General features: G+C 40.0%; 1 protein-coding gene across 16 annotated transcripts in view; it reads left to right on the top strand.

The window, feature by feature from the left end:
- The window catches only part of DMD (dystrophin), a 2,265,680-nt gene that overhangs the window by 2,122,832 nt on the left and 117,433 nt on the right, over positions 1-25,415 (top strand). For 14 of the 16 annotated variants that reach the window (XM_070503127.1, XM_070503123.1, XM_070503121.1 and 11 more), the window contains one exon: positions 9,136-9,197. In XM_070503127.1, coding sequence (XP_070359228.1) covers positions 9,136-9,197 — 62 coding nt within the window. Of the gene's footprint in view, positions 1-3,306; positions 3,466-9,135; positions 9,198-25,415 lie in introns of those variants that run through there. The other 2 variants (XM_070503133.1, XM_070503132.1) reach the window with 2 other exon arrangements.

Raw genomic sequence — 25,415 nt, 5'->3', positions numbered from 1 at the left:
TGAGAGGCTGGTCTGGTGGTGCAGTGGTTAAGTTTATGCGCTCCACCTTGGTGGCCTGGGGTTCACTGGTTCGGATCCCAGGCGTGGACCTATGCACCACTTGCCAAGCCAAGCTGTGGCAGGCATCCCGCATATAAAGTAAAGGAAGAAGGGCACAGATGTTAGCTTAAGGCCACTCTTCCTCAGCAAAAAGATGAAGATTGGCGGCAGATGTTAGCTCAGGGCTAATCTTCCTCAAAAAAAAAAAGTGGTACTTTAAGAGACTATAATGAAAATACTATTTACAAAAATCTGGGCGGGGTAGGGGAAAGAACAAGAACAAAGGGAGGGAATGGTTTAGGGAACCTGGAAAATGCTGTTGCTGTAGGAAATGACTGCCCAGCAAGACTTGTGGCTGTGGGGAAAGCAACTCAGCCACGGCCAGGCCTAAGACCAACAGGAGGGAGCTTGGGGAATAAATACCCAAACATCTCTCTCCTCCTGCCCTTTTACCTCTTGCTATAGACCTTTCATCATTGCTTCCCATTGGCTGAAAGCCAAAGGAAGCCAAAGGGCAAGAGAATCTGTCTGATGCCATACCTAGAGGTCCAACCTCCTGGGCATGGAGCAGAGTGGAGAAGGGCAGAGAACAGAGCTGGAGGGGAGAATGGGGGAATATCCAGCACAGTCCCTTAGGTCGGGAGGGCCTCATTTTTCTGAAGTACCTACAATGTTTAAGTGATTCAAAGACTGCAGTTTTGGGGATGAAAAATTTACTGGGTCACCTTCCTAGACCTTATCTCATCTCATGCCTTCCTTATGCCTATTTCTAGCAAATTTACTCTCCTCTGCTCTCGGCCGGCAGTGAGATCGCTTATGAGCACACAAGAGAAAATATACATCTTCCCCCACAATAAAAGAAACCACATCTCTGTGGCAGCACCGAGTGGCTACGAGCATGGGCCTTGAAGTCAGACTGCCCAGATCCAGTCTGTGCGCTGCCACATTCTAGCTGTGGTATTGGGGACAAATAGCTCATGGTAGGTTCTGAAGGCAGGATTTCAACTTCAGTTTTTTCTGGCGGCAGAGCCCCAGGCTCCTTTCATGTTTGTGATTCACATCGAAACAGTAATAATAATAATAATATGAAGAAGAAGAGCTACTGTAAGCAATTAGTATATTATTATCATGGCATCACTGTATAATCTATATATGAAATAAAGATGTATAAATTATATTTTAATGCCTTTCCCTGAGAAGCAAAATTCATAATCTAACTGAAATTGACAACGAAACAGTAGCTGCACTGCCCATGTCATTTCTCAATAATACTTTGAGTATTTGATTTCTAAAATAACATCATGATTTGGGAACAAGGCTTCAAGCGCCTATAACTCCAGTCTAAAAAAGAACTTAAGGATGTATTTTTGAGGATTGCCATCTGTCAAATGTAGGAAAAAAATCTGAATAGTGATTTCTTATTTTCCATTCTTTTTTTTTTTCCCCAAAGAATTGTTCCTAGTAGTTTTCTAGTTGGACACTGAGAAAATAGACTTGAGCATTTCTACTTTAGAGAAACATATCAGAACTCCTGAATCTTGGGCAGGAAATTTAACAGTGTAAAACAAATGAAAGAACAAAGGAAGAGAATGCCGTCTCACCACCCAGGTGTCACAAACCTTTAGTTGATTGATGTCTAATCTTTACAAATGCTTGTGCTGTGAGGTTTGCGTCTTTTCATTGAAATCAACATAAAGAATATGTAAGTGCTTTGCTACCCTGACACAGAGATTACATCACTAGTTAATCGCAAAGGCCATGACTTCCTCATCACAGAACACTAACCCTTCGCCCCCAGTCAAAGCTAGGAGCAGACCTAGAATCTACAGTTAGACTGTGGGACAAACTCACCCAAAGCGAATCCTAGTGTGCCCCCTCTGAGTGGAACAGCAGCTGCCTCCACAGCTCACTGGCTCACAAGTTTTTTATATTTTGAATATGTGCTTTCAAATGGCAATACCAGTCATACCTACACGCACATGTCTTTGGTGCTAACGTTTCCATTTGTGTTTGATTTGTCGGGGCAGTAAGACACTCGGCACTCCTGTTCCCTTTTTGTTTGTGTACTTTATTTTTTTCCCCTTTTGCCATGTAGCAGACAGTAAAGGGAGATGGATGTGTACAGTCCTTTCAGCTCGAACATTCTATGGGGAAAAAATGTTGAGCAAAAAAAAGGATATTTAAAAAGAAAAGGGGGGATATGTTTTAAACTGTAAATTGAAGTGGAATGAATCAACCAGAAAAGAGAGTGACAAGGAAATGGGTGAAAGAAGAGAAAAAACAATCAGCCCGACAAAATCAATGGACAAAGAGGGACAATGAAAGCACTAAGGAGGCTTATCTTAAAATACTCTCTGGACTCTAATGGAAGATATTATGTGAAGGTTGTGAAAAATTGTGCTAATGAAACCTTTCTTCTTTTTGGAATATGTCCAGGCTTGAAATAATTTTGCATAGTTACCCTGTATCATCATATTGCAAACTCTAAGATTAGAAATATTCAAACTGTCCAGGCCCTGTAACTTTTCCAACAAAACGTTCTGTTGGAAATGGTTTCCTTTCAGATTTCTCTAAAAGATTACTCAAAGACCAAACCGTGCCACACCATTGGTGGCAGGGTTTTATGTCGAGAAATCTATACCGGTGCTTCTCAAACTTCAGCGTGCTCAGTTTCCCATTCAGTAGATCTGGGCTGGGGCCTGAGAATTTTCAATTCTAAGTTCCCGGGCGATGCTGAGACTGTTGGTCCCAGGACTGCACTTTGAGAACCACGGCTATATGCCAAATAGAAATACAAATGCTTCTGAAGAAGCTCGCTTAGCCTAGGATGGGCATAACCTCAATTTCATGTCCTTACAGCCCTGCCACTTTAATCTTCAACTGAGGGAAAGTGGGAGGGAGAGAATTATGCTTGTGATTTTTCTCTTTCATTCTGTAAAAAGAAAACTCTGAGCCCACACACTTAATTATCTGCGATGAGGTCATTTGCACCTAGGTCATTTATTTAGGCAACAAGTAGTCTTGCTGGAGGTTTTAAGGGGGTTCTAGCAGGGCAGTGTGTGGCTTCCAGGTTCCTGGGACTACCTTAAATCGCCTCCTCGGGCTTGCTTGCTTTTTCTTTTCTTTTTCCTTTCTGTTTTGAAAGCCCCGACTGCCAGGTCTCTGGGAGTCCGGCTTCCCAGGTCGCTAGGTGGGGGCGGAGCCCAGCCCAGCCCCGCCCCGTCTGCCCGCAGCGCCCCCTCCCAGCGCGCTCGCCGCCCGCCGCCCGCGCGGCTCCTCCGCAGTGCTTTCAGCTGCGAGCCTGGGCGGCGGCGACGGCGCTCCGCTGACTTTCGGGGAGCCCGGTGGCTCTGGGAAGCTCACTCCTCCGCTCGCGCCCTCCCCCGACCGCGCAGCCCTTGCAGCCATGAGGGAACAGCTCAAAGGGTAAGTGCATCGCGACCCCCTCCGATCGCCGCAATCGGTGCACTTGTGGCTCGAGCAGGGGGCAACCCGAGGCGGCCGAAACTTGGACAGGCGCAGCAGCTGGCCTCGGGGCACCGGGCGGGCGGCGGGGCGTCGAGGAACCTCCCCGCGGTCCCCGCTGCACCGCTGCAGGTGTGCCCCCGGGGCTTCCTCCCAGCGCCTAGCTCGCTGGGAGCCCCTTCCCCTGGCTTTGGGACGGGCTCAGAGAGAAAAAGCTGATTTCTCGCCCTACCCAGAGGGGCCAGCGCGTTCCCCACGCGGGGACTGGGGCTGCGGGAGCTTTTTGCTCCTTTCCGGGCTGTCTGTGTGGACGTGAGCCAGACAGGCTGTTCCTAAATCGTCGCTCGACCTCGCAGAAGGAAGGGGCGCGCGCTGCTCTACCTTCCATTGCGCTGCAAGTGCCAAAAGGTCAACTTTCTGCCTGATTTCTTCCGAGGATTCCAACTGACATTTCCCTCGTTGCATTTTCTACTGTGTTCGTCCCATGCCCCAACACTTGCAGAAATCAGGAGAGAGAGAAAAAGCAGTTGAAACTCAGAAGTCAAGAATTTGACATAGAGAGAGGATCGAGGGGTTTTTTTCCTTTGCCCTCTGGGATTGAGTGTGGAGTCCATTTCTGGGTGTCCTTCTCTCGCGTTTCTCCAGGTGCCTGTGCTCGCCTTTAAGCAAAGTTTGTCATTCCCGATCCGATCATGACAATGAAAAGGGCAAGACACTTTGTTTATCTCAGTTAAATGTGGAGTTAAGTTTGAAGCTTAAATTGAGAGGGGTTACTTGCGCGAGGGAGGCATATTATTAATTATAAAATGCCTTAACATCATGAAAAATAATGCATCTGATTTAAGTGGCGGACCAGAATCTTTAAGTGAAATCTACGTTCTTGTCCAACAGGCTCTTCTTAGTCTCTCTGCTTATCTTTGCCACCTCTCCTTGTCACCCCCCATCACCCTTTCTCTTTTGCCTAGATTGTTTATTTCCTGTGCCATATCCCCTCTTTGGAGGCTACAGTTGCTCTTGGAGAAGCGAGAGCAGCAAGTGAAACAACACGGTTATATGAAAGGTCTCTGACCCCTGATCACCGTGGAATTGGTTTCAGTCATCATTGTTTGATCTTGGGTTGGACACGACCCTGAAGTGAAATTGCTTTGGCCATAGTTGAGGGTGGATAGGAGTTAAGCCCCGAAAAGCAAATAGAACTGAGGACAAGTAACAGCTGGAACAGTCACCGGGGCAATCATCTTTGCCCTGGCTTGAGCCAAACAGAAGAAAATGTTCAAATATCCCAGGGAACAAGAAATGGGGACTAGAATAGGCTTTCTGATGCTTAGATTGACACCCACCCCCCTAACTCACTCCCCACAGTAGCAGGAACTTTTAAATACATTTTCCCATTCCCACCCTGCCAGTATTCCAGCGAGGCAAGCCAAGTTCAACATTCAGCGTGCAAATGCCAAGGTTCCTCTAGAAAGAGAGTCTGATCCCCAGATTAAAGGGAAATGATTTTGTGTGTGTGGATCAATGGGCTCCAGATTATATATGAAGCCAAACTCTAATCCTCTGCAAATCGCAAGAGAACGCTCCCTTTCTATATCGCTGCCTAGCCATAAGTTTCCTCCCTGGCAAGTCGTGGAAAGCTATTTTTTAAAAAGGTAACTGTTTGGAATATTGTCAGTACCAAATAACAGTGGTGGCAGAAGAAATCTTCATTTAATTAGGCAACTGCCGTTTCTCTGGCAAGAAAGGTAGAAATTTGTTACTTTTTATAAGTGTTTAATGTTTGTTTTTAAGAAACTAAAAAAGCAATTCCAATAAGTCTGATTATTCCAGCACTGACAGCGGGAACAGCTCTGAGGCCGTTATAATAACCTTGCACACTACTTGAAACTAAAGAAGGTGGGAGAAAATTTAAATTGTATGGTAGGAAATTAGGTCAGCCCTGCGCTCAGTAGAGTAATGCTTTAATTTCTTATTATTGACAAGTAGGTGTTGCCGGGGTCTTTTGTCACATCCAGTGATTTTGTATTTTAATTTGCGTCAGGTTCCTATCAAAGCCTCAAATAAAAGGGAAAAGAAAGATTATTGTAGCTTGTACACGTTAAAAAAAGAACTCCGAGTTTGAAGGCTGTTCAGAGAGGTATATCTGATGCCAGGTTTTGGAACCAGCAGGGCCAAAATCAATAACGTTTTTTAAAGATTTAAAGAGCGTTTTAAGGATTATTTATGAAGCTAGTCTCTGTGTTAATGTACATGCAATATTTTGATCTATGTTGAACATCGTTGGTCTACGGAAGACTGAACAAAGATGTGCCCATTAAGTTGTGAACAGGTTTCAGAATTTCCTTTTTGGCTGGACAGGGTACATGGGGAGTGTGTTTTTGATGTGAAAAGTGAAGTGCCAAAAAGAGACAGCTACCCAAAAAACAGTACCACCCACCCGTCCACCACCACCTCCCCAGCACAGCATATTTTTCTATTTTGTCTGTATATTCCAGGTAAATGTGAGCTGCTTCTCATGGAGTTATTGACCATTTTCTGCTGTTTTTGGAGACAGGCACTGAGTAAGAAATACAGCTGTAAAATCTGTATTGATCACAGACAAAAAATGTGTTTTGTCCTATACGGTAGACTATAGCTATGAGTTACGCAGATTTGTGTTTATCATTTCCTCCTGTTTATCATCATCTTTCCTATCCATCTTTTGGGGGTTAAATGTGTCCCACTACAGCTTTGGATTCACTACAGATTGAAAATACCCACATACAGTGAAGTGAAGATTTCGTTCATCATCTAGTTAACCAAGAATTCTGAAGCCATTTCAGCTGTGTTGCCAATGGTTTTTAGCATCCAACGATTAAAAGATTATTTTTCTAGTTTTGCGGATCAGTCACACCCTTTATTCTTTTTTTCTTTCCACTTGTGCTCACTTCTTTTGCTTGGTGCTCGTTTGCAATTGAAGTGAAACTAAGACGGCAGAGATGAAATATAAATCTGTTTTTCTAGTTACTTTGCATTGCTTAAAAATAAAAGGTTTGTGTGTTGGAGGGGAAAAAGGTAAAAGAAGATTGGGTTTTTGATTTGTTTGAGTTCATATGTCTAGGTTATTCAAGTCCTCCAGAATCACGAGTAATTGGGAGAATGAGTACCTGGAAAGGACTAGAATCTAGAAACACACAAATGGGGGATGGAAGGTGGGAGCTTAGAATTTCTTTCATCTTCCAGTAAAGGAAATTTCAGGTTAGCTAAGGACTGATGAATTTAAAAAAAAAAAGAAAACTTTAAATCTTTCTCATCATTTTTAGCCACTGGAATAAATTCCTTAAAGATGTAGAAGGTGGGTCTATCAGCAGTCCTGAGGGTCTTTTTGGAGGCAGGGGGCTACCGGAAGCTCTCATTGACCCTATGTGGGATTCTCCTGTCGCATGTATGCAAGTGTCTCTTCGCTTTTGAAACTGTATTTGGTTTAAGTGATTTCTTCCCCGCGTTCCTCTGATTTTAAGTCCACTACGGATGGTGGCTTTTCAGAGTGGTTCTCTCTGTCTCTGTCTGGTCAGGTTTATCAGCTCAGACAGACGTTTTTCTGCCCGTCTATTGAAGATGCTACAGTCCTCCCACGTGTCGAGGAGGTGGGACATTATTATGCAGTGTGTGGAAGAAGGGCCTATACATGTGGACACACATGCTTTTCCCCTCTTCTCCCTCCCTCCCTGATGCTCACTTATGGATGGCCTTTGGAAATGGCGGAGGCCTAAATGCAGCATAGTCTCGGGACAAGGTAACCTTTCCATGCCGGGCACTTGTGTGCAGAATTGGTACACAATCACTTTACGAGCTAAAAAACGCCCGAGAACAAGCAACACTTTTTTCATGAAGCTGCAAGCTGCAGCCTCCTTGTGCTGTGCATATCAAGTACCAGTCCCGCCCACCCCTTCTCCAGATCATAAACCAGCTTGGTGATGGGGCTTCCTACAACCCCCTAAAGCATGGGCTGCATCTCCTGCTCTTCTTGCTCTTTAAGACTTGGATGGCACTCTGGTACCTTCCCTTGACTGAGAAGCCTCTGTTGCACTCCTCAAATGCGAATTGTCTCTGCGGAAAAGTAAAACAGAAATGGACGTGCTTGCAGGAGATGGAAACAGCCCTTCGCGAGTGAACATTTTCTTCTAAACTTCTTTCTGTTGCTTTCGCTGCTCAATCAATGAATAGTAAATATCAGGGGGCTGGTGTTTGAAGTTGTGTAGTCTGGGGAATTTCCACATGTTTTTGTGACATTTATGATTGTATGATATTTCTCAAACCACAATAAATGTTTCTCCGTTTTGCTTATTTTTTTTTTTTGAAACAGAGGTAATACACTTTAAGTGTTGTTTTTGCTCGCTGCAGAGGGTCTTGGGTTTGGCTGGCTTAGCCGCCGGTGGATCCACATCTATAATATAATCAAAGGTTTGCTTTTAGTGGGCAGTAATTTGGGGGCTACATATTAAGTGCCACAAGGTGCCGGTCACTTACTTCTATCAACTAATCCTGTAACTCTTCCAGGTGAGCAGGCTTGTCCCAAATTTCACAGCTAGTAGGGCACAGAGCCAGAATCTAATCCTAAAATTTAAAACCTGTGCTGAGGTCCTTGACATTGTTCCCTCCCCAAACTCCTATTTCTGTGTGAGTCCTCTGTACTTGCTGCTCTCCTTGAAGTGGCCACATTTAAGCTGTTTCTCCTCTCTCCATCCCCACCCTTCCCCCAAAGATTATAAATAGGCCCTGCACATGAGTACCGAAATATCGTTCACGACTGCATTTGACTCTATCAAAGCCCGTCGTGGAATGCCTGAAAACTGGAAATCCGATGCCACAGTGATTTACGTAGATGGGCCAAGTAAGGAAAAGTATATGTAGTTATCTCTCCCGGGTTTATTCATGTAATTGAATGAGGAACAAAGGTGTTTTGTTCTTTTTGTGGCGGAGCTGATAGCCGGCAACCACACTTTGCTAAACTTCAAGAAATGGAAGAGAACTGTGAATGCTTCATTCAGGCCCAAGTAAACACTATAGGAAAAGGTGTAGTGGTGGACAGAGTGCTGAGTTAGAAAGACCTTCTAGAAGTAATAGGAAGAGGGAAGATAGGATATTATTAGTTGGGCAATGGCTATACCTTCAGCTGAAATGAAATACAGCTGTCATGGATGAGATCTAGATATGTACCAGAAAGAGTAATGAGAAACTGTCAGGGGCAGTGAAAGCAAATGAGAAGTGAGGCGATTTATATATTAAACTAATGTCCGGTATCTCTTTGACAGAGTTGAATAACGCTTGTCAGTGTCCTTTCTTCATGTTCCACACTGGATGGGTGAAGAAATCCTGATTTTCGATTATCGATGACATAACAAGGTCATTTTATTATAACAGAAGCACAAGTGACTTGTGAGTGCAAACAAGAAACAAATTCTGGTTCCCGAATAATGTTCATATTGCTTTTCCCTTTGAAAGCAAAGCTGGGGACCTCTCTGTAAGAGGAACATTCTTCACTGCATGATGGAAGTCCTTTGAAGTAAAGATATGGAATGATTCAAGAGCAAACCATGCTTTTTTCCCCCTGCTTTTCTCTACTAAAGTCTCTCTTTGTATTTTATGTTTTAGCCACGAGACCCAAACAACTTGCTGGGACCATCCCAAAATGACAGAGCTCTACCAGTCTTTAGGTAAGGACATGGCCATGTTTCCTCGAGGTTCAATGACAGATGACTTTTAGGATAAAGGAGTTGGTAGTGTGCAGATCATTTTTTGTCTAAATATATCACTAGATTGTTGAAAAGGTGAAAACGACACCTTTCTATCCCAAATTGATGACCAGCTTTACTTTTTTCAGAGGTTCCTTAAAAACAAGGTTTAAAATTTCATTGATTTCTGAAAATTCAGTGTACCTGAGAAGGCCAAAATGTCTTTGTCGTTTTCTTTGCTGCCTAAAAGGATGGAAAAAAATACTTGGAATTAATGGCAGTTTTTTCCCCCATCAAGAAAGAAAACTGTTTCAAGTTGCCCTTGTTGATTTCTTCCTTGTGAAACCAAGACAACGCTTTTGCCAAACTGTGAATGTTGTGTAAAGGAATTATCTGCGGTCTTTCCAGTACTTGTAATTCCTAAGCCTGTCAGGTCATCAGCGTAAACATTTAAATGATTTCTTTACTATGGCTTGTTTTGTGTTTGTGTGAAAGCCTGACAGGTTTTTTTCCCCTTATAATTTGGAATTTTTTGAACAAATACACAGCCTCCAAATAAGGGGAAAACACCCATCTTTTTAGCGCTTGATGAAAGTCCACTCTATACCATTTTAGATCCATCAGCAATAATCTGAAATGAATTCTCTTATATTGTAACTAGTTGTTATTGCTTTTTTTAATTAAAAAAATAGTCATGTCTACTACTAAAAAAATTTGTAAGTCTGCTTTTTTGTAAATGGCCATATTTACGGGCTAAAATGCATGAGGTGAACTCTTTGGGTTTAAAGTTATGTGACAAAACCCATGGGAATAAGAGTGCTTATACATAAATTCTGTATGTGTATACGTAGATGGGGTGTGTGTATCTGTGTGTGTACGTGTGTCTGTGTGTAGCTATTACTCCCTTTCTCTCATAGGTTCCCCTTGATTAATGAATTGCAGCTATGGAGACGTTAAGGAATGGGTAGAAGATATTAGCCAAAAAAATTGTTTTCCTAAACGTCCTCTGATTATAAATGAAATTAGTTTCTCCTGAAAAATCTGAAAAATACAAATAAAAAACATGAAAAAGAAAAGAAGTCACTTAGAATTCTACTAGCCAGAGATATCCAGTACGTTTCAAGTAATGCGTCATTTCAGTCTAGCAGTAAGAGAGAGTGTGTGTGTGTGTGTGTGTGTGTGTGTGTATACACAGACATACATACACACACTTCTGAGTCTTCAGGTGCTACATTTTCAGCCCCTACAGAATGTTTCTGGCTTATAATGCTGCACTGTTTAGACCACAGGTGGAAAACTTGAATGCTTACGTTCTGGCAAATGAGGGAATGAAGACTTCGTCTGAAGTGGGCAACGGCTAGGCTGGGGAGCTGGTAGTCCTAGCCCAGTGCTCTCAGGACTTCAGATTTTTCAAGAGAAACTAGAAATCCATCAATAAAAAGCTAATTTAAACTTATCTGGGCTTCCTGATTATAATCTCTGGTTTACACAGACTCAGCCCTCTTGTGATTTTTTCCACTGTCATCATAGTGATCTCTAGTTGTAATATTTGAATTTACTTTTATTTACAAATAATAATTATTATAGAATTAATACTTGTTCATATATTTGAAAGTTTAAAAATATGGACAAACCAACAAACGAAAAAGAAGAAAAAGCAAACCATCTATAACCCACCTCTTAGAGTTAAGTAATGTTTAATCATCTAGTGGTATCTTCCAAAATTTCTTTCTATACATACGTTTTTATAAAAGTTGGATCATTCTGTTTTCTAATCAGGTTTTTTTCACTTAAAGGTAATGTGCCAGGGCCATATTTTCATTTCATTGCATTGTATTCTCTACTGGCTTACTTTGAATTACTCTGTAATGAGAAATCACAAACATGGGTGATGAAAAGCTAATTATGAACTATCAATGAATAAGTGTTTGTACCTTCAATGGGAATTAAATACATTTTTATCGTCATATTTCTAAAGTTTTCTCCGTACTTTGACTATTATGGTAAACTCAAAGCTGGTAATCCGACATGATTTGTGACCTTGGGCAAATCACCGACTTTGGAAGATAATGGACTTTTATAGTTGCAGGGGATTTTAGAGCTCATTTATTACAAACTTTTTCTGTGATGAAAGCAACTTTATTGAGATAATTTACATATAATAAAATGTAGCCACCATAAATATGTGGTCAATTCCAGCCCCCTTTGAAATTCTGATTTTTGCCATCTGAATCACAAACATCTTGGAAATGAGCTACGTGTTGAAATTTGCTTTTCAGCTTTCAGAACTACTATTTCCAGTATTTTCATTACGATCAAACAGTACTTGGGCTAATGTTTATCCAAATGTGACTCATCAAATAATGTCTTCCATTTATTGAGAGCCTACTTTATGTGCTGCGTGTGGAACATGTCAGCAACCATCGTGCATGGTGGATGGTATCTACAGCCATATTTCACAGGGCAGGGAAGAAGGGTGCAAAAAAGCCATTTATCAGGGCTACACAGCTGTACAGACTACACTGGCATTTGCCCCAGGTCGTCTTTTAGTATTTTTACTTATCTCATTGATTTTATTAACTTAGTAAAGTATGTCCATATAGGTTACTATGCACTTGCTACAAATATGTACGAATTGACAATTTTGCCTATAGGTAGTTCCTTGAATGGTATTTCTGGAACAAACCATTGCATTTCAAGAAATAGTATGGTGGGTTCCTAGACAGTAGACACATGGAATGACTGATTTAGTTTGTTATGTGTCTACATCCCTGAGATACCTGTAAGATGAAGTACAGTTATTAGTGCCCTTCCCCACCCCAGATTGTAGTGTTTAAGTTGAAATATTAGCATAACATACTGAAATGAAACATTTTCTTTCTTTTTTATTTTTATATATTGACTTATATTTTCCCTCAAGAGGTATCCCTTTAGGTCCAAGTTGTTATTTTGAGCTAGATGAAATGGTTGCAAGCCTTCAACTGTACTCAAGTCGTGAAAGAAATCGTGAAAGCAAAACTGGTATTGTAGGCTAGTGTGTTAAATCTTTTAGACCATACTGAAGTCCCTCTCCTAATAGAATCTGAGCCTCTTGTCTGGTGACATGTTGAGAATGTCAAGATGTTGCTTATGCCCACCATAGCCCCCACCCCAGACACATCTCAACTGTAGAAGCTACAATGGTTCACAATATGCATGAAATGTTACACATTCTTGAATATGCCCACTTCTGAGGAGGTTTCCATTCTCTAATTTGCCAAAATCCCCAACCAGCCTATTCAACACAATTGTCACTTGCCTTGCCCCCAAAAGCATTCAGGTGTTCTCCCCTACTCCTCACTCGTGGTCTAGACAGCATAGTATTTTAAGCCAAAAACATTTTGAAAGGGCTGAAAAAGTAGCACTTGAGCATTAACTGATGGAAGGCCAGGATATTACTTGAAATGTTAATATTGGAGATCTCTAGTTAATAGACTTCTAGGTCATTTTTTCCCAGTTTTCTGCAATGAATTTATATTATTTACATTTAGATATTTTGCAAATAAGTTTCTTCATCAATACCCCTTACCCCATTCTTTAGTGTCCCTACAGCTATAATTCATTAACCAATGAGAAGCTGTGACAGAAAAGCAGCACGATAGCCACACACCCACACACACTCATCACACGTACATATACATACGCAGAATTTACGTTTAAGGCCCCTGATTCCCGTAGACTTGGCAGAGTAACCTTAAACACAAGGAGATCATCTTATGTGTTTTTAATCTCTAAATATGTCCATTCACAGAAAAGCGGACTTAAAAAATTGGAGTGGTAGAGAAGACATGGTTAACTTTTTGGATTTGAAAAAAAGCAAGAGAATTCATTTCAGATTATTCTCAACAGATCTAAAACAGCTTTTTAGGGTGAGCTTTCATCAAATGTTAAAAATATTTGTGTTTTCCCCTTATTCGGCTGTGTACCTGTTCAAAAAATTCCAAGTTATGAGGGAGAAAACTGTCAGGCTCCCAGACAAACACAAAACAAGGCCTAGTAAAGAAGTAATTTAAATGTTCATCCTGACGACCTGACAGTCAGTTGGAATTTAAGCATTGGAAAGTCTCCAGAAACTTTTTTACACAACATTAAAAGTTTGGCAAAAGCATTGTCTTATTTTCACAAGGAAGAGGTCAAGAAGAACAACTTGAAAACAAGTTTTTTTTCAGCATTTTTCTATAACTACCCCCATGTGGTGGGGTGAGTCGTATATGAAAAAACAAAGTTTCCCATATCTATTTTTTTATGGGCCTTAATATCCTGTATCTTTAAAATGAGGGTATTGGACAAAAGTGTCTAAGAATTTTGCTTGTTTTTCTCTTATTTTCGGCTGAGCTGGGGCAGGTTGTTTCCAGAACTTGCTGTGATCATAATTTTTCAAGAATTACCTTCGGCTGACTCTGCACACAAATGCATTTCTAAAAGTTTAATCATTCCTATTTTAAAAAGTGCGCATTCTGGGCAAACAAACAATGAGGAGAAGATCCGGCCACCCATCCATGTCGTACAGACAGAGAGAAGCAAGCTGTTATCAAATAGGAAGGCTCTTGTGATATTTCACACAAGACCTGCTGGGCCATCCATTTGTTGTGGAGAAGGGATCTTCTTCATCATTTCTTAGAAATAATAATAGGCTCGATTCATGAGGTGAATTCCAGGTTTCTATTAGCATTTTTACAAATTTTTTGCGAAGACTATTGTTCCAGTAGGTTCTTGGGGTGATTTAAAACCTAAGGCTCTTTATGGCTCCAAAAAGCATTTACAAAGTCAGTAGATGTTAGATAGTAATGTGCTCTGGAATTTATTTTGAAATACTAATAGAATATTGGTTTATGTGAAGTGCTGCTGGATGATTAAAAGCCTGTCGTTTTCCCACAATTTAGATCTAGGTTCTTAAGTTCATCACTAAAATTTTAAGTACACTTTTTTTTTCAAAGGCCGCCCCCCACACACATATAATATGGGCTGCTTAAAAATACTTTTAAAAAGTATTTCTTAGTCTGTCTTATTGGGAGGTATATTAATTATAAGTACATTAAAATCTTTATGTGGTCCCCTCCATGGTTCCTTTCTGAACTACAGTATGAGGTGTTTGCACTGGGGACCCCAGCAATACAGCACAGGAATAGTTTGCAAAGACCCATAAGTAAAAACAGGATAACGCGAAGAGAGACTCATTAAGCTTCAGAAGATTAACTAACTTTATTTCAAACCGTTTCCTAAAATCTTGATGTCCCATAGAATGTAGCATTACTTATCCCGATTTCCTTTTCCTTCACTGAAGCCCCTTTAACTACCAGTTTTTTCTCTGCGAGCGCTGGTTTTCCTCCTTTCCTGCAGTTCTGGCATTCTGCAGAAGGATCTGGTCTCTCTTACCTGTTGCCCAAGTTTTGGAACCCACTGCCCATGATGTTCACTGGAATGATGCAAAAGCTCTCGATTTTCAAAAATGGACTTATGAATGTTTTAGGAATTCTTAGGAAAAGTGCTCTTAAAAACCCTGTGATTTGAAGGCAGTCCTTCAACACGGGGCCCTTAGCCTCGTGTCTGTTGCCTGAGGAGAGCTTCAGAATGTTAAAATGAAGGCTTACTTTTAGGGTCTGATGGACCTGAGGCTGGTGTGATTCTTCAGGCAGTCCTAGTTAAGAGGACTAGTTAAGACCCAGTTAAATCAAGAGACTAAGAGCTTCTTCAAGATACAGGAATATTATTATTAATACATAATTGCAGCTGCCGAAAGAGAGTTAGAAACACTGCCATGGAAATCCTGTACCTCTTTCCTCAGTTTGCCAAGGGGAAGGAGAATCAGTCAGCTTATTCGCTCTCTCTTTTGATAGGCTTTCCACAGCCCATTAGTATTCCCTCCTGAGGATGCTCTATGATTAGCAACTGCGGGATTCTGGATGACTGTGAATTCCTTTTGCATTGGGAGCTTATCCTAATGCTTTTCTCAACATAGTTTGTAAACTAAACTGTTCTCAACTAAAGCACTCAATATTTAGCATATTCCTTTCCTTGTCTCTTGTCTCTTGTCCCTTAAGTAATGCTAAGTATTAAGACCTCTGCCTTTTGATTTTCTACTGCCATAATGCTTTGAGCTGGAAAGACTATCTAAATTCAGATCCCAGCTTGGCCGTGACCTTGAGCTAGTCCTTTACTTTGTCTTGGTTTAGATTTCTGACTTATCGGGTTGGGCAGTGATCTTCCATCTCTGTTTGGTTTTAAGTCAACTCCTGGCTAAATTAAGGCTTGGTCTTCTGGATGCTGTGCCCAACTCCCCAGTTTCTCTTTGTCACCACTAGCCTGGAACATAGGAGTAAGAGGATCATCACATTTATAATTGTGTAGCAGTTTACAGTGTGCAAAGAGTTTTCAGAAATAACCGTATTTAATCCTTACATTGCTGTAAATTAGGTATATAGCTGGCGTATGACCTGAATTTTCTATCAGTTTTAGTTTCAGATCTTTTGTTCTGCCATCCTTTTGAGTTGACTTTCAGTTTTTCATTTGGAAAATGATGCTGCCGTATCAGTGGATGGGGCAGCTGTTTCATTCTTTCTGTTTGGACTTGAGCGGGCTGAGGATCAAGACTTGGTTGACTTATTTGTACTGACAAGTGGGTAGAAGATAAGGAACCAAGTCCAGAGCACACGTTTTATGGCTCCTAGTTCGCTGTTCTCGAAGGAATATCCATTACTCGTAGTGTGATTTATAAAACTGCTTTATCAGCATAATTAAGCTGTGGAATCTCAAATGATGTTCTTTATTCCCTAGCTGACAAAGTTAGCACAGGAGATTTACTCAAATTTGCAAAATAGAAGACATAAGACATTAAGGCTGTTATAAATTTTCTCCCTTGACTTCTATCCTGCTTATAAAAGAAAAAAGAAAAATAATCTGCTCTTTTAACATCAGTTAGGATCAATTGATTCCCCCCATTTGTAAAATAGAAATGTAATCTTCAAATCAAAACTGATGGCATTTTAATGGAATATTCTTTTATAATATTTTTTCTTGTTCAAATGAATTGATTTAAAGCTCCTAATTGAAGAACATAAATAAATAGATATTTCTGAATTGCACCTTCCAAAGCTTATTTCAGAAGGAAACTCAAAAGGATTGTCTCTCAGACTTAAACTGGTTTACACTTTAAAAGGGCTGTCAAATTGTAGTTTACTTGATCTACATAAGAGGAGCATTCAGGTTGCACCTGCCGCTGTGAGGAAAGTGCTGGATGTCTACAATTTTATGTCGCTGGGTCTGCAGAAGACGATTTTTGCACACGAAGTAAAGGCATTTAAAAATGTGCCTGCTCTTATGCAGACATTTCCAATATTTCTTTTTTAAGTGCACAAGTCTGATTACCTCTCTACGTCTCTCGGGAGCTGCAATTTTGCTGGAAAAAAAGATTCAGAACAGTCAGAGCGCTCACATAAAATAGATAGTGAGTTTTTAAAGTCTATCCCCTCTACGGTAGTAATAAAATGACCTAAAAATATTCTGAAAGGCTCTCTTATAACATAGTGGATAAATCATTCGCTTATTTATGAATTGGCAATATTCTGTGAGAATGTTTCAGAATTTGCCAATCCACGAAGTCTTGATCCCTTGCATAACTCCGGGGAAGTCCTCGTCCCCCTCTTCAACTGAAGCTTATGTAACTGGAACAAATGTTAGCTATGAGTATGTGTGTGTGTGCTCGTGCGTGTGCAAATATATTCATATATTTACGTATTTTTTATCAAGTATTCTAGTGGGAAAATAATTCGTTTTATCTTTTGCTTTCTGGTTCTGTAAAGAGGCTGTCAGTTTTAGAGCGGTGTTTCTCAAAATGTTGAAGGGCACTTTCTTTTTATACATATAGCACGTCACAGACTTTTAGGTGGTCCTACTGAAACTGACTAGTATCACTCACACAGTGAGGATGTAATTCATTGTGCACGTTTAGCATCACTCGACCTGGTCTGTACTCTGTTCCATGAAATGAACTCATTGATCATGCACCTGAATGTCATGGCAGTGTCAAGTGGCCATAAAGGTTGCTTAACATACTCCCAGTTTCTGTACTTACGAAGGACCATACTTTGAGTAGTACTGTTCCAAGAGCACTTAGTTTTTGCAAGTATAAATGTCAAATCAAATCAAGTGACCTTGGGTGGGGAGGGTAATTAATTGACACCAAACAAGAACACCTGAAAAGTGTTATTTATGGGATTTTCTGTTTTGCTAATTGAGTCAAGTTCAGGCAAAGGAGAGGTCTACCTTCTTTTCCATTTCACAGCCCTCCTTAGCAATTATATTGGAGGCGAAAACAATAGAATTACCCTGATACAGGAAAGAGCCAGCTTAGTAAGTGGTAGGGCCTCTGCTGCCTAGTTTAATGCCTTTCCTACCCCTGTAGTTCAATATGACGTATAGAATGTGATATTTTTCAAATACGAGCTTGTCTTCATCCAGAATAGAAAATGCAGTATGCGGACTCTTTACATTATATGTTGAATTCAATGGGGAACCGATTGATTACACTGTGACTGTACTATTGTCTCTTTATGAGTTTAGGTTGGGAGGTAATATGACATAGCATAGCAGCACAATAGTTCATTGACTTAGAGGCTAGTGAGATGTGGATTTGAATTCTGGCTCTGCTGCTAGTTCTCTGTGGCCAAAGACAAAGGCACTAACAATCTTGAACCCCAATTTCCTAATTTATTAAGTAGTTATGATAATACTTTCCTTGGGGCGTGTTGTGGAGATTAGAGATAATATATGTAAAATGACAAAATGTCTGATATAGTAACTACTCAAGGAGTTATTACTATTAGTGATAATGATGATGCACTATTTATTATTAGTAGTCTTATTCTCTTATATCATGTCCCTCCTTATCCAAAATATATTGGGTTCCTGAGTTCAGATAGTGAGGGACACCTAGGTTTCAGTGTTCAAGTCTGACATTCAGGGAGCCGCTTAATTTTTCTTAACTATTTTACCTCTTAACTAAGGTACCAAGCTTTACCTGATCACAGTTTATCCTAACTTCAGGCAAGTGTTCACTTCAATTTGAAATGCAAATTGGAATAGTAAATTTTCTACAGTGTTCTTTACCCTCCTCTCAATTCTAAAATAATATAGCTTTTGTAATGGAAAATAATACACACCATAACCGTTGATCATAAATGCAAGTGACTTTATGAATACATATATATGTGTGTAACTTTATGTTTCTCTTCCTATGTCTTTGAGACCTTAAAAGTTTAAATAAACTATAGAATCAAATATACGTGTTATAAAAACAAACTGGTAGAGAAACACACCTAGCAAGTCATAAGTAAAAAGAAAGGAGAAAGCCTGTGAAATAAATGTGACACGCTCAGAAAAGTGCCTGACACATAAGAAACACCTAACACATGGTGGTGGCACTATTATGGTGGGGGAGGGGGCGAGGCAATAGCCACAAAGGTAAGGGATGAGACCATAAAAAGCTTTATGTGATGTGTTGAGGGTTTTGATACTAAGATTTTTGACTTGGTAATATATCAATCAGGATCCACTTGGCAAATAGAAACCACTCTAGTGGTTATAAACAGAGGGAACTTAATTTAGAAAATTGGTTACCTAATGATAGAAGATCTAAGAAGCCAGACAGACAGCAAGGAGCCTCTGCTATATGCCCAGGGCTGGTGGGACGACAGCAAGAGGTGGTATCAACAGAGGCCCAGAAGCCAGGGCCGGCAGCTGGAGCTAGAACCAGTGACCAGTTGGGACCACGCATGGGAGGGAGCTGGAGCCAGGAAGGAGACACAGCTACTGCCAGAGCTTTTGCTGAAGGCAGAGAAAGGGAGAAATAGCCTGGCCTCTCCACTCCTCCCGCTCTTTGGTCTTCTGCCAGTGACTCCCCTTGGCCAAACTTATCTGGAAGCCAGTTGGTATGGGAGCAGAAAAATGCCATTCTCTGTAATAAAGAGCAGAGCAGGGAAAGGTCAGAGAATGGATCTGAGAACCAGCAAACAAATGACTGACGTACAGGAGACCCTTATGGATGGTGATGTCGGCAACCGTCTATGCCAATATGCAGGGATAAGAAACACAAAGCCTTAAAAGTCCGAGTGGAGTCGAGGTGACTTAGATAAGGCAGTAGAAGGGCACAGTGGGTTCAAAGGAAACTGACCTAAAAACAAGGAAAGAGAAGGTAGCAATAAAAAGTTGCCTGCACAGAATTTCAAACACTCAGATAAGCTCCCATGCATTTGATGATAGTACTTGCGTTGTTTATAGTTGTTGATGCTCAAGTCTCTCCAGACTAACTAATGAATTTCTTTAAAGCAGGAACTGTCTTCCTCATCTTCCTCACCTGTCCTTGGCTCATGGTAGTCGCTGAATAAATAAATAAATGTTCATTGAATGAAAGAGTAGAGCGAGAAAGAGTGATTTTACTGGGGAAGAAGACCAATACCACTCAAAAAGACAGAAAGATCTAGATGATGTTTTCCTAAGGCAGATTATTAAACTGGCAAGATGGAACTGTTTGGAGAGATGGAGTTCTTTCCGGAAAGTGGAAGATAAAGCCTAATAGTAATAAAAATAGAGGATGTCAATTAAGCTGTAGATTTTATCGGCAATTTGATATTTTAGCAACAACAGGTGAACTGCTATTCTGGAATTAATTTTGTCCTAAAAAGAATACTCATTGATGATCAAGAAGATAAGACCCTTGAAAGAAGGGGTCAATTTGGATCTGGAATTTAAATAACAAGGAAAGGAAACACTGAACACAATTTGATATGCTGATAGCCTCATTTATTCACTAGTTCCTTGACTCAGTAAACATTTCAGAGTGTGCCAAGCATTGTGAATAAACTTTGGGACAACAGGCTAAAAATATTACGGAAAATAAAGCTTATTGAAGGTATAAAATTTCCTTATAATCTTATTGTTTTTGAAAACTAAAACATATATGTTCATCCCAGAAATTTTGGAAGATGAAGCGTAAAAAGAAAATAAAAATCATGTCAAATCTCAGTGCTCAGAAATAACCACCATGTACATTTTAGGGGATTGCTTCCAATCTTTTTTTCTATGCAATTTTCATATAGTTGTTTGAGAGAATATTATGTTTGTAATTTTGTATCCTACTTTATTCATTAAATACCATGTTTTCACTCTTAATTCTTCAGGGATGTTATTTTTCCCAAGTTGCATTTTTTGGAGTACTGCTTTTTAAAAGGAATTTCTTATTTTTCAAAAATTAGTTTGTGAGAAGGAAAACTCAAATTTGTGTTGAGTTTATGGAAATAAATCTTTAAGATTCTGGCGACTTAGTACAAACAGCCTTCTGAGAAGAAAGCCAAGCAAAGTGTTACGATGCCTTCTGTCCAACAAGCTACTTATGTATTAGACATGTTACAGAATAAAGTCAGTGTGGTCAGAAATAGGCAGTCAGTAATCAGAAGGTTGATAAATAAAGTGTATCCTATGATAAATACAGTTTATAAATTTAAGTGAACCATTTTCTACCACAGATATATTAATGGATAAAATTTCTTTGACCAAATATTTATGGTCTCAAGGTGACAGGGCAACTGTCCTTGGAAACTATCAATATTCCAGCAAAATCTTTGCCCTTCTTAGCAAACAAGTTTAGACGGAAACTCAACTTTATGATGAGTTGTAATTTTTACAATAACTGACATGTGAAAATTCATTTAGCTTTAACTTCTCTATCTGGAAAGAGAATGGCTAGCAGAACACTTTATCTTCTCAAAACATTTGTGCCTAGAGTTATCGCATTCTGTTCAAGGTTCCTCGTTACACTGTCAATTAAAGCTTGCAGCCTCTTGCTTCAGTTACATTTTCTGGCCAAGACATAATTAAAGAGTATAGAGCTGGTAGTTCTTTCCACAGTGGTTTCCAAATTTTTTCACTGTTCTAAGTCAGACTGTGAGGAACATCTTTGTGCATAAAGCCTTTCCGTATTTGATTCACAAAAGGGTAATCACTGAGTCAAAGTGTATTAATATTTTAAAATTTCTTTGTATATATTGTCTGAAATTCTCCCAAAAGATTGTGCCCATTTACACTCTTAATACATGAAAGTGCTCGTCTAACCATGCCTTTGCCAGCGCGGAGCATTATTTTTACTTTTGCTATTGTGATAGTGAAAATAAAGCCATCTCATTGTTATTGGCATATCTTTGATCACTAGTGATCATGAATATTTTCTGTAAAATGTTTACTAAGCTAAATGTTTACTAAATGTTTCTCCTCTTTGGTGAGTAAGGGAAAAGCAAAGCCAATTTCATGAAACAAAACTCTGTCAAACTTTCCTGATATAACGCGAGCTGTTTTTCATTGTGTTGAGGGACTCTTGGTGACGGGCCTCCTGATTACATCAATGCAGGTTTTGAATTATGCCTTAGCTTTCTCTTCTCCAAGCTAAATAAGCCTAACCCCTTTATCCATCCTCAGTGGACCTATTATCTTCCCGTTATGTCAGATTTTCTTATTCTCTATGCCAACTCCAGTTTCTTCACATTTTCTTATATATGCAGAGCCCTAAACTACAGTGGTTCTCTTAATAAAGGGCTATTCAGTTATAGGTAGAGGAGGAAGGTTGCTTCCTGCCTCTTGAGTGATGGAAACTCATACATATCATGGGCATGGACCATTTCCTTTTACAGTCTCATGTGAGGCATTGATTTTTTTCCCCATAAATATGGAGTACTTAGAATGTTCCAGGCTCTGCTCTGAGTAACAGGATGCAACGAAACGTTAGGCATGATCCCTGTTTATCTCCCAAGCTGGTGTGAACCCGGATATGCAGTGGACCTTATGATGTGCTAGAAGTCCTTGCCTATGAGAGTGAAGGTCACAGCAGCAGCTCTACTTCTGGCCACTGGGGGAACGCTTAAGTTCTTCTAAGTCTTTTCTGTCCTTGGACCTCAAATGACAACCATGTTATTTCCCCTTGTTGCTGATGTAATAGCTTATTAATGCCAGCATATACCCATTTTGTTTTTGAAGGCAAATTTAAATGTCTCATGTTGGAGTGACAGAAGGTTTAAATTCAGGCTAACACATACACACACACATCATTGCCTGGTGTCTTTCTACTTGTTGTGTATGGCTTCTAGAAAACCAAATGTCAGCTTCACGACAGACCTTACTATCTTCTTTGGGGAATAAAATTGACATACATGAAACAGTTAATGCAATAAGGCTGTGTATACTAACTTACATAATATCAAGGTCAAATGTCTGGTACCTTATTTAGGTAGAAAGAGCAATGTTGATTAGAATCATCGGGGAAGGCGATTTGGCAAGTAGAACAAAACGTTGTTCCAAGAAGGATTTTCTAAGACCTAGGTAAATTAGAACGTAGGCTAGGATTTTCCAGCTAGTGTAGCAGCAGAAACAAAGGTATACTTGAGAGAGACTAGCTCATTTGAGAGTCAGTGAGAACATGGTTCTGTGAGAACCTATTCCAGACTTTCGAAGAAAAACCTGATTCAGTGCCATTATATTAGGGGCAAATGAAGCGCCTTCAACTAGAGAATAAGAAATTGAAATTTCATTTGATTGGCATTGGGAAAACGTGGTTGAATCTTCAGAAGAGAAAGATATTAAAGTCTTATGTTCTGTTTTTAGAACTAAGAATTTGATGGGATGGTTTAAGCATGTTTAGAGAGGAGAGAGATTAGTTCTGTTCTTTTGTTTTGCTTTGTGGCAGTTGAGAGGATGAGGGTCTTAGGATAGCAATGGGGGCAAGAGGCGGGGGAAGGACTCCAGAAGTTTTCTTCCCAAGGTAGAATTGTCTGAAACTAGTGACAGGTTGGACAGGTTTTAAAGGAAAGAGAAGAATTGTAAGATGCCTTCTAGATTTTCAGCCTTGATGACTCAGAGAATGGTGATGTCATTGAACAAAAAGAAGGAACTGCAAATTGATTGACGCAGTAGGAAGTAGACCAGCATTTTATTGATATATGTACTTCTGGATTGATTTATATAGTTCATCTTTTTACAAAAATTTATAAATGTCTGAACTTCCAGACCATAGCATATATTTCTCATTAATCTCAAAAGCGCTGTGAGGTATGTTATTACCTCCATTGTACAGATGAGGCTCAGAGAAAATAGGTAGTTTGCTCACATAGCACAGCTGGGATTTAAATGTACTTTCCACTCCTAAACCAGTGATTTAGCCCCTGAGCTAAACTTTCTTCCTCGGAGGTGACAGTGGCGTTTTGGAGAGGAAGTATCCTGAAGGCATTTGGAAAAGGGGACTAAAGAAATATTTTAGTGGGCTGGCCTGGTGACGCAATGGTTAAGTTCGCACGTTCCGCTTCTCGGCGGCCCGGGGTTCGCTGGTTCGGATCCTGGGTGCAGACATGGCACCGCTTGGCAAAAGCCATGCTGTGGTAGGCGTCCCATGTATAAAGTAAAGGAAGGTGGGCATGGATGTTAGCTCAGGGCCAGTCTTCCTCAGGAAAAAAAAAAAAAGGAGGCTTGGCAGCAGTTAGCTCAGGGCTAAACTTCCTCAAAAGAAAAATTTTAGAATCATCAACATGATTAAAAGATTCCTTGTATTTTTGTTGCACTTTATATAGGCAATACTTGGGGCAGGGTTGAGGTTCCTAACTTTTGCTGAGCAAGTATATATCCTGGACGTATGCCTACTAGAGCTTTTAAGATACAATATCTCATAGAGTCTTCTCAACAGCCCTCGGAACAGGTACTGTTATTGTTCCCTTGACAAATGAAGAAACTAAAGCTTAAGGTTCGGAGAAGCTAAGTTTTCTTGCCCAAGCACACTGGGAGACTGTATCATGATTAAGAGGAGTGGCTTTAGCGTCCAACAGATTTGAGTTTTAATCCTTAGGCCTTTGGCTTCCTTGTCTGTAAGATGGGACTTTGAAATAACAATATCAAAGTTAGAGGTATTATATGAGAATTTATGTATTTGTTGCCAACATACAGTAAGCACCAAATAAACGATAGCCATTATTATTATTCTTTTACTGCAAAGTCGTAACTAGAACCCATCAATTTTCCTTCTCTGTTCGTTAGTTTTTCCATCATACAGTAGTACTCTTGATGAAGACTGTGGATGAGACCAAGAATTTGGAAGGAATCAAAGAGAAGTGTAGAAAAGAAGAGAGATTGATTTAACACGGTCATTTTTTTAAATATATGCACATGATTTTAAAAACTGAAACAATATAAGAGGGTAGTATGAGAAGTAAGCCTCCCCCTCGGCCGTGGTATCAGTCCCCCAATTTCACTCCCCAGAGGCAATGAATACTATAGTTATTTTAGATATTTTATGCATATACAAGCAAACATACCTATATAAATATGCCCCTTTTTATACTTTGACAGCATAATAGACACAATTTTCTGTTCTTTGATGCCATTACCTTTTCTGTAATTAAACTAAAGCTTTTTTTTTTTTTCTGTAGAAAAATAGCCTGACAGACTGTGAATGAAAATTTGCTATATGGAGAGTTATGTTAGTATTTTTATGAGCTGAAAACCCAGAAATAAACGTAAGAAGTTTAAAATCAGCAACTAGTGGCCTTTAAGTCAAACTAAACAACCATGCAAAACTTGATGAAAGCTAACTGCTTCGCATGACCTCTAAAACAAACAAAAGTTCATTATTCAAATGGGGAAATGAAGATTATCGTCAAAAGTACAGAGAGGATGAACTGTTTTATATGCTGACGCATTTAAGGGATTATCTGGGACCTGGCTTCTTGATTCAGGAGTTGGACTGCTGATGCTTTTTAAAAGAAATGTTCACATACGTTCTCACTTCCTGACTTCCTCCTATAACACACTCCGCTTTAGAACAATTATGCCTTTTTGTGTCAGGATGATTTAGAAGGAGCTGAATCTTGAAAACTTTAGAAGATCCCAAGGTCTAGCAGCTACTCTAACGGGGGAAAATGAGGCCTTGCGAGCTTCTGGGTAAAGTGGTTTTCCACATTTAATGTGAATGTCAAATGCTTGTCAAGGTTAAAGAAATTCATGGTCTCCCTGTTCAAATTGGGCGCAAGTGGGAGCCCTTAAGCCGAAAGAGTAGTCTTGAAGTCCCACTTAGAATAAGCCTTTGTATTCTGTTCTCTGGCTCTGTCAGGGAAGGAGCACTGCAATGGGAGTGTT

The sequence above is a fragment of the Equus asinus genome, chromosome X, assembly GCF_041296235.1.
Source record: "Equus asinus isolate D_3611 breed Donkey chromosome X, EquAss-T2T_v2, whole genome shotgun sequence".
Classification (NCBI taxonomy): Eukaryota; Metazoa; Chordata; class Mammalia; order Perissodactyla; family Equidae; genus Equus; species Equus asinus.
This window is presented reverse-complemented; position numbering and strand designations above follow the sequence as displayed.